The sequence below is a fragment of the Electrona antarctica genome, assembly GCF_951216825.1.
Source record: "Electrona antarctica genome assembly, chromosome: 17".
Taxonomy (NCBI): domain Eukaryota; kingdom Metazoa; phylum Chordata; class Actinopteri; order Myctophiformes; family Myctophidae; genus Electrona; species Electrona antarctica.
The window spans coordinates 7,037,073-7,046,820 of NC_136798.1; the positions used below are offsets into that span (position 1 = coordinate 7,037,073).

General features: G+C 45.0%; 1 protein-coding gene across 3 annotated transcripts in view; it reads left to right on the top strand.

Annotated features, from left to right (window-relative positions):
• flrt2 (fibronectin leucine rich transmembrane protein 2) overlaps positions 1-8,399 on the top strand; it is a 42,048-nt gene extending 33,649 nt beyond the window's left edge. For all 3 annotated transcript variants that reach the window (XM_079526225.1, XM_079526223.1, XM_079526224.1), the window contains exon 2: positions 438-8,399. In XM_079526225.1, coding sequence (XP_079382351.1) covers positions 892-2,880 — 1,989 coding nt within the window. In that variant the 5' untranslated portion in view covers positions 438-891 and the 3' untranslated portion in view covers positions 2,881-8,399. The remainder of the gene's footprint in view (positions 1-437) is intronic.
• The last annotated feature ends 1,349 nt before the right edge of the window (positions 8,400-9,748 follow it).

The following is a 9,748-nucleotide window of genomic DNA, read 5'->3' on the forward strand; positions in this document are numbered from 1 at the left end:
GTGTGTGTGTGTGTGTGTGTACACGCGTGCGTGTGTGCAATGTTCACACAAGTATAGTAGAATTTGAGAAATAGACATTGTGAAGACAATTTTCGAGTCCTCACTGTTGTTTTCATGATAAAGAATGGTTTTTTTTGTCAGACTTACAATTAGGAAAAGATTCAGGTTGGGTTTATGTTCAGGATAAAGCATTTAGAGGTTAGCTTTAGGGGTTAGAGATATGGCTGATTTATATTTTGTTGTGTGCCGGTGCCAGCAGTGTTGTGAACCGAAAATAGCAGATCTTCACAATGCATCACAGCATGACACAGCATGGTAGATTTTAAAGACACGGGTGGAGAGAGAGAGAGAGAGAGAAACAGACAGGGCCCCCTTTATATTCGCAAAGAGCAGAGCACCCTTTAAAATATTAACATAGCATTTTCTCGTTTTCGCAGGTCTCTGGATCCAAATGTCAACCCCCCTGGATGCGGCCCCGGTCGGGGATCAGCAGTGTGTGACAGACAGGCCAGTGGAGCCCGCAGTGGAGCCTCTGCTGCCTGGCTTCAAATTGGTCCTGGCTGGGCTCTGCGTGAAGCGACAAGTGGAGACTCCTGCGATGGTCTGATGTCTCAGCATGGATGGAGTCAGTTGGAGGACTGACCGCCACTAATGAGACCGACAGCTCTTCGGCTGAGGTCTACTGTAGCGTTTGCACACGGATTACTCTCACCGTTCCCTATCCTCTGCCCAATGAACTGACCCGTCGTTAGCGAACTCTCCAAGGACGACTTGGGTCTATTTTTTTTTTAACTTGGTGGATATACGTATATTTTGTTGCCTGCTTGAGTTTGACATTTGCTTTTTTTGGTTGTATTATTTGTTTTTTTCGCCCCTTCTATTTTTTCCACTATGGAGTTTCTGTCCGGGCACTGGAATAAAGATTGGGCCTCGTTCATGCGATTTTGGTTGACTGTTATACTGAGCCTCCAAATGCAGTTCAGCCCGGGTGCCTCCTGCCCAACTGAGTGCCGCTGTGACAAAACCTTTGTTTACTGCAATGAGCGCGCCCTGACATCAGTGCCTCTCGGGGTGCAGGAGGGCTACAAGGTCCTCTACCTCCACAACAACCAGATCAACAATGCCGGCTTCCCACTGGAGCTGCACAACGTGGCTTCTGTGGAGACCGTCTATCTCTACGGCAACCAGCTGGACGAGTTCCCCATCAACCTGCCCAAGAACACCCGAGTGTTGCACCTCCAGGAAAACAACATCCAGACCATCTCCAAGGCAGCGCTGGCTCAGCTGACCCGCCTGGAGGAGCTCCATCTGGATGACAACTCCATCTCCACAGTCGGGGTGGAGGAAGGGGCCTTCAGGGAGGCGGTGAGCCTCAAACTCCTCTTCCTCACCAAGAACCACCTGAGCAGCGTCCCCATTGGCCTGCCGGAGGACCTGAAGGAGCTGCGGCTGGACGAGAACCGCATCGCCATCATCGCCGAGGAGGCCTTCCAGAACGTGACGCGCCTGCAGCGCCTCCTGCTGGACGGGAACCTGCTTACGGACGAGGGCATCGCACCGGGGACATTCCAGGACCTGGTCAACGTCCGCGAGTTGGCCCTGAGCCGCAACTCGCTCACTTTCCCCCCTCCCCTCCTCCCGGGTCAGTCGCTGGTCAAGCTCAGCTTGCAGGAGAACCAAATTGACCAGATCCCGGTCGCGGCCTTTGACGGCCTCCACAAGCTGGAGAAGCTGGATATCTCGAGCAACCAGCTGCAGACGCTCACGCAGGGCGTGTTCGACGCGCTCGCGAGTTTGAGGCAGCTCACGGTGCGGAACAACCCGTGGCGCTGCGACTGCGCCGTGAAGTGGGTGGTGGTGTGGCTCAAGTCGCTGCCCGCCTCCCTCAACGTGCGAGGGTTCATGTGCCAGACCCCGGACAAGGTGCGCGGCATGGCCATCAGAGAGCTCACCCTGGATGTTATCCAGTGCCCAGAGAGCACGGACCAGTCTCCCTGGCCTACCCTGCGCACCACGCCGCCTCGTCCACCCACTACCACCAACCCTATCACCACCCTGCTGACCACACTCAGCTCCACCTCCACCCCTTATTACTTTGACTCCCCCACCCCTCCTCCACCACCCTCAAACCCCCACAACCCCCCTGGGCCCCTGCCGCCATATGAGGACCCTCTCCAGATCTCCTTCCACGTGGTCAACTCCACCTGCATCGACGTCACCTGGTCGTCCTACTTCACCGTCACGGCCTACAAGGTCACCTGGGTGAAAAGGAGCCAGAGCCTAATGAGAGACGTGACCCGGGAGAGGACGGTAAGCGGGGACCTCCGGCGCCTCAGCCTCCCCAACCTGGAGCCCCGGTCCGTGTACCGCATCTGCGTGTACGTGCTGGACACCCTCAACTCCTACCGGCCCGGAGAGGATACAATATGCTCGGAGGCCAGGACCAAGTCGGTCTCCAGCGTCAAGAACCCAGGCTCGGAGCAGGCAGCCCAGCAGGACATTACGCACACGCTGCTATTGGCTGGGATCATAGGCGGGGCGGTGCTTATCGTCCTGGTAACGCTGCTCAGTCTGTTCTGCTGGCACATGCATAAGAAGAGCCGGTCGGATACGACCAAGTGGAAATACAACCGGGGCAGGAGAAAAGACGACTACTGTGAAGCTGGCACCAAGAAGGATAACTCCATTCTGGAGATGACAGAGACCAGTTTCCAGATAGTGTCACTGAACAATGAGCAGCTGCTCAAGGGAGACTTCCACATCCAGCCCATTTACACACCCAACGGGGGCATTGGATTTAGAGACTGTCATCTCAGTAACAACAGCATAGCCTACTGCAAGAGTAGCAATGTGCCCAGTACAGAGTTCTGTCACACGTGATGTGGTAGTACAGATGCTTGCCCATGTGAACTAACTCTCTCACACACACACACACACACACACACACACACACCCCCCACCACACACACACACACCCCACCCACACACACACACACACACCAATTCCACACTAAAATTCTGAGTGTTCATTTAACTTGAGTGTACAAGTGTAACTTAACACATTTGTACACTCCTGGAGTTACAAATGGATGAATGAACACTGTGAACACTGAGGATTTTACTGTACACATACAGTTTGTGTAGACACGAAAAGAAAAAAGAAAAAGAAAAAAAATCTAGTTAAATATAATTGTACCATATATATTTCCAAATTCCGTCTACAATGTAATTTATACTGTGGATAATGATGTGGGGATTCTCTGCTATCTTTTTTATCCGTAGAAAAAAGAGATACAAATGTTTTCCTTTTTTTAATAACCAGCAGGGTTTTTGAATGTTGGTTTAATGGTCTTGAGTACTGTACATGAATGGATGGATTTTTGTACAAATCACGGCACCCTGGGGCATACTCGGTTCTGAAGAACGCTTGTCAGCCTCGGATGCCGTGAGGGCTGGGATCCTTTGCTAACCACAGAAGCAAAATGATTGCCTTTTGCGCTAAGAAAGACCCCTGCACCCCCACACATACAACCCCTACAGAACAGTCGTAAAGCAGCAAAACAGTGCTGATTAACTCATTTTTACCTGAGATCAGATTCTAAAAATGTCTTCTACATCCTGACAGTTTTCTGAAAAAGCTGTGTTTCTGTGTCAGTCGTTCTTTGATTTTTCAAAAATAGCAGACCTACAAGCTCGTAGCGTGCCACTCGGTGGCGCGCTACGAGCATGTAGATCTGCTATTTTTCAATAGCTAAAGCATACGCTAATGCTAACACCAAAAGGGGTTCCCGCCCAAAATGGATTAAAGCACTGTGGAGAAAAAGAAAGGAAAACAACAGTGGGCCAGTGATAGGTTGTTTTACGAAGACAAAGAGAGAGAGAGACAGAAAGAGAATCAATTGAATTGAAGTGCACTTTTCTTATTAATGGAACCAAGGGCGTAAGCAGCAATTCACAGAATTAGCTTTTGGTGGAAATGACATTGGGAGGGACTATAGGGCACACTATTCTAACACCTCTTAAGACTGATTTAGACTTGGTTGCGCACCAGTGGTGCGTGCCGAAAATAGACAGTCCGTTACTCTTAAAGCTCACATTGGGACGTGTTGTGAGCTTGTAGATCGGCTATTTTCAACGGGCAACACCGGTGTGGAACTAAATTATAAATCAAGCCTTTAGCCTTCGTTGGGATGACGGAGTGTTTTCAATGTGGTTTTCAACACCTTTTCAGCACCTTAATGCTAGCTAGAATCATTTGTTCTGCTCCTGATGCAACAAAGGCCCAGCCAAAAGAGGTTTTTCAGAGAAATCTATTCTACTTTCGAAAGGATGTCATTTTTGCACTACATTTGATCACGTGTCAGATGTGTGTTAAGAGACACACACACAGGCAAACGTGTTTATAAGGCGTGATGGCCTGAAGGTAACACGTGAATGTGTAAAAGAAAAGAATAAATGACATGCCTTTTAAAAGCTAACCTCTTTAATTTTTGTTCATTGCATTGCCTTTTTCAAAAATGTTATGACAAGAGGGGCCACAAGGGGGCACTTTCTCTCAATACAGCGTGTGTGTCTGTGTGTGCGTGTGTGTGTGTGGGGGGGGGGGGGGTAGAGAAAACACAGGCAGAGCAGCGTAGATCACTTTACCTCCGATATTCCCTTGGAGCACATTACCCTGGCCACATTACTCATGTTCATAAGGCATTGTTTAGGGTATTAATGCTCTCCATGCTACTTAATGATGTGGAATCATTTAAAACTAACAGTGCACTCTCTCGCTCTCTTGTTTTGTCTGCTCATTGGCAAAATGATATGGATTATTATCACCAGGGTCTACCATGGGGGCGTGTGTGTGTGTATCAGAGAGGGAGAGAGAGAGAGAATGATGAATGTTTAGTAGGCACACTTATCACTAATTACACACCCACTTATTTCACATTCATGCCTCCATTCATTAGTATTTTTTGATAAATTAGCAAATCATAACGCAACATTCACGTTGCGCCCGTGGTGCTCATCTGCATTGAGCAGAATGTTTGACTGAGTGGCTCGTCTAGACTGATGAGGATAAATGATCATTTATGCTCTTGTCTACATGTGCCTGTTTGTCGTTCGCATTTATCATTTGCTCCCACAATGCACCTGGCTCACACTGGAGTCCTACCACTGATGAGCCTAGCCTTATCAGATATCTCTCTCTCTCTCTCTCTATTGATGTGTCTGTCTTACACTCCGGTCGTCTGTCTCTCTCTCCCTCCCTCTCTCTCTGTGTCTGTCTTACTCTCCGGTCGTCTCTCTCTGCCTCTCTCTCGCTCTCTCTCTGTGTCTGTCTTACTCTCTGGTCGTCTCTCTCTCTCTTTCTCTCGGTTTCTTCTCCTCTGATCCCCGCATGGGCTCAATTAAAACACATACTGATGGTTCAGCCCATGGGTTCTGGTGGCAGCTCTGGGGATCTGTGCTGCCAGTAAGAGGTCTTCATTATGCGCTTCTTAAGAAGACTTTATTTGCTTTGACAAGGATTTCGATTTTGAGGGGCCAAGCTTAAGGAATTCCCACCGCCGACCCCACTGCTCCTGACCCCTCCCACCTCTCTCTTTCATAATCCTCATCCAAAAAAGAGAGGAAAAATATGCAGGCTTTTATTTTCACTTGGCTGCATGGATCTCATGCTGAGAGAGAGTGAGAGGAAGCGAACAAGGGGAAGGCAAACGTGAGTTAACCCCTTGTGAGCAACAAGCTACATAAAAACCGCAAGCAACCAAGACAACCAAGGCTGAATATGTCAAGTATTACAGTACAAAAATGGTTAATAAGGGCTTGAACTTGATTTACGCCAAGTGTCTAGATTATCCGTGTGGATTTACATAGCAGTAGGGCATTGCAAAGAGGCTGCATCCATAATGTAAATCCATAATTCCAGCAAACGCTCTGATAGCATAATCACACGGTTGACTATACTGACTCAAGGTGACACATGCAGACTTACAAAGAGCTCCAGGGTTTGAGGCAAATAAAACTCCTACAATTACTATTTTATCTTTTCTTTTTAAAAACATGACCAAACAATTATACAATAATACACTTTATGGGGTCTTCTGTGGTTATCAAAGAATTCTGATGTTTTGTGTGCGTTTGTTTGTTTTCCTAACAATTGACATGTCGATGCAACCAGTACATGCGGTCCAGACCCTGACCTGCTATTGAACTAAGATGCTATTGCTTAATGCTCACAAGGATCTTTTTTTATTTTTATTTTAAGATTACGTACGCAAATAGCCCCTCATCAGTGTTGAGGACATTACTTCAAAGATGTAATTTATTACACTGAACTCATTACTTATAAGTAATGTTATGTGGAAATACTACTTTCTATGTCAAGTAATGCACGTTTGTGTTACCTTCATGAAACAAAAGGTAGACTAAATGGCAGAAACATCAACGGTGTACAAAGTCTTTGAACAAAATACTATCTAGTTCTCTTGGAATGGTAAGAACAAAGATATGTACTATATATATAAAAGAAAAAGAAAATAATGCAGGTTCCAGGCAGTAGATACAAATTGTAACAGAAACATTACTGGTTTTGTTTAGTTTTTGAGTGCCTGGGACCTATCTATGTTCTCCTGTTAGGTTAAATGGACTAGAGAAGAATGCCACAATGCTATTACTATACTGCTACTTTAGCAGCCTAAATTCATGATGTCATGATGTCACAAACAACTCAGCACCTGCAGCGTCCATCGGTGCAAGTCTAAATAGCTAATTGTAGACTCAACTGCATTGTCATTAGTGTGCATGAAGTCGTTAGAAGCTAAAAAAACCAAAACTATAAATAACAGTTTCTAAACGTAACGCATTACTTGACATAGTAACTGTATATTATCCAATTTTAAAAAGTAATACATTACTTTGTTTCTCATGAACGTAATGTTATTATGTAAGGTGTTACTTTATGTAATAAGTTACCCCTAACACGGCTCCCCATGTGCTTTTGCCGCTTCCTAGCTGACCCCACACAGAAAAATGTCATATTATTATGCAGGCTGATTTCTGTTATGACTACAGTTCGTTTTTTTCCCCCTCCGATCAGACACAGATAACGTGAGTTCAGGTCAAGCTATCGTAGCATATCGTCCACATCTGTGAATGTGTAATGGAGATTGGAGACAGGAATTTGCCTTACCTTTTATGCAGCACTGAATGACATGCGCCAGGATGTTACAGAGATATTTAATCATTAGGGATTACAGAGAAAGGCGGAGGGAGACAGGGAAGCTAAGAAGATGAGGTGTGGAAAGGAAATGGCAGTACCCGAGTGGGCACTGAAAAGACAGCAAACATTTCTTCAAGATTGAGAGTGACAAAAACATCAACATCGCATTATGCAGATACGGGGAACCAATTCTTAACTTGAATCCTATTGGCCCTTTTGAATGGGAAAATGTGGGAAATCGCTATAGTGAGCTCTTGCCACATACTGGTTGTGTTGTGTGTGGAAAGTGTTATGTCCGATTGTCTCACGTCTTTTTCAAAAAGGAGCAGTGGGATTCAGGTTAAAATAGCAAGACAGGAACAGCAAAACGATTCCATCCACAGCCCCTGAGTGGTGTGGGGCTAATGAAACAAACGGGCAGGGAAGGAGCATTGGTTGTTGTGCAGCCTCCATTAGTCTTAATTTCCTTGTGCGATGAAAGAACACAGTTACAGCGCCACGACCAATGGAATGACACAAAGCGCATACACACTTAGAGAGCTATCCTCCGTTCATTAGCCTACTGTTACGACTAATTTCCCCCAAAGCGCATTTATTCATATTGGAATGATTACATTAAGCTATTCAAAAGGTCAGATATATCAGACAAAGCACTAGAGCAGAATTCATCATTTTTGTTTTTCTCCTCATAGCTCCTTAATTTTGTTTCCTGCAGGCAAATCCCTCACCGCTGATGTAAGAGTGAACTTCATTCAAGGATTTTCGCATGTATTTAGCTTCATATCTCTTTTCTTTCTCCTGATTAAAGTATTCTTTACGCAGTCACTGGGTTGCACGTGGTGACTGAGTGAGTTACCATGTCTGAAACCGTACGAAAAAATGTTCTCGTGTGATTTGAGAGAGTATATTGGAAATGTGCGGTGCATTACATGGGCTGCCTGTGTTGCATTAATTTGCCATCCTTTAGCTTTTCATAAACACATTGCAGTGTTACTTAAACCATACACAGCGAGGCGTTTTTAGGAACCAAAGTTACATTTCTGTTGTCATGATTAAATATTGATGTTGTTCCATGTATGTGCCTTGAGGTTCAACTTACAATGTAAAGTCCTTGAAACCTTTAAATGTTTTTGCACAAAATGTAAATACTTAAGTGAAGCTTTTTGCAAATAAAAGAGCCATGGGATTTGATTGTTCATTTTCATTTCCAAACATTTGCTAAATAGTACATATTGTACAGTACAGCCTCTGGAAACGTTATTTGACTCTCACTTAAAGAAGGGGAAATTTACAGTTGTGCAACAACCCATTGCGATCTAAGAGTATTGATACTGCTTATTTTTCTTTTTACATTGCATTGGTTTTCTTTACTGGCAAGCATATACATCTAAAACTGCCAAGTTGTCAAGAGTCTCTGTGTGGAAACATTGGTCTGGCTAAGTCTATTTTGGGTCAGCCACTTGTAATTCTGGGTCAAAGATTTATGCTCTAGCCACACTGTACCAAGTTATCCTCGTATTTCTATGTGCGGCCTTCTATTGAGAGTCTGATACTTCTTTAGGAACCACAGCTTAGTTTTCAGTTGGGGGGAAATCGAGGAGGTGAACTCTCAATCGACTTGTATGGCACAAATAAATCCTGTATGTACACTCTCTCTCGCTCCAAATCTCTCTCTCGCTCCAAATCCCTGTCTTCAAAGTCCAAATCATTTTTTTTCCCCCATCCCAGACCACATCCCAACGTTGCCTTCATAACCTCAGGCTCGCTATAAAACCACATTAGCCTAATTTTAATTTACTATGACAATTAACCACATGCATTCATCTGAGACATAAACCAGGGTGTGCCACTTTGGTATTTTGCGGCGGAAATTGCAAATTGGAAATTGTCTTAAAAATCCCGCAATGCCTACATGTGATTTGTTGCTGCAGTGCTGCTGCCTCTTTCAAAAGGACACAGGAGTACAAATAACAGGCGGTTGGCAGTAAAATAACATCATTAGCCGTTCTCTCTCGGAGTTGTGTGTACCAAGTTAATAGTCCTACTAGTACAGTGTTTGATAAGCCCACTTTGTTAATTGCCATACTACAGACAGTACACTGCTATAATTGATGATAATATCATATTGTCAAAGAACATGTTTCCCTCCCAACATTGATGAAAGGACCATATGGGATGCAGAACACAGAGGTAATGTCCATGTCCAATGATCAATGTCTGGTAATTCTAAATTCCATAGGGTACAGTCCCATGAAATAATGGAGTTTCATCTACAGCCGATTCAGTGAACAGATGTTCCTGCTGATTAGCCGTCTCTTTTTTTTTTTTACATGGTCAGCCCCCAGAAAAGAACATTTGGTCTGCATTTTGGCGTTCCGTTTATTAAAAGAACACGAGCAGCAGCTTCACTTTCTGTAAACCGTGTTTAAACATCTTCCTCTACATTAAGTGTACAAACAGCCTCAATTCAGAAGACAAAGAATTGTGATTCAGAGCATTCCTCTTTGAGGTGCTTCAAGCATGGACATCTGGTGC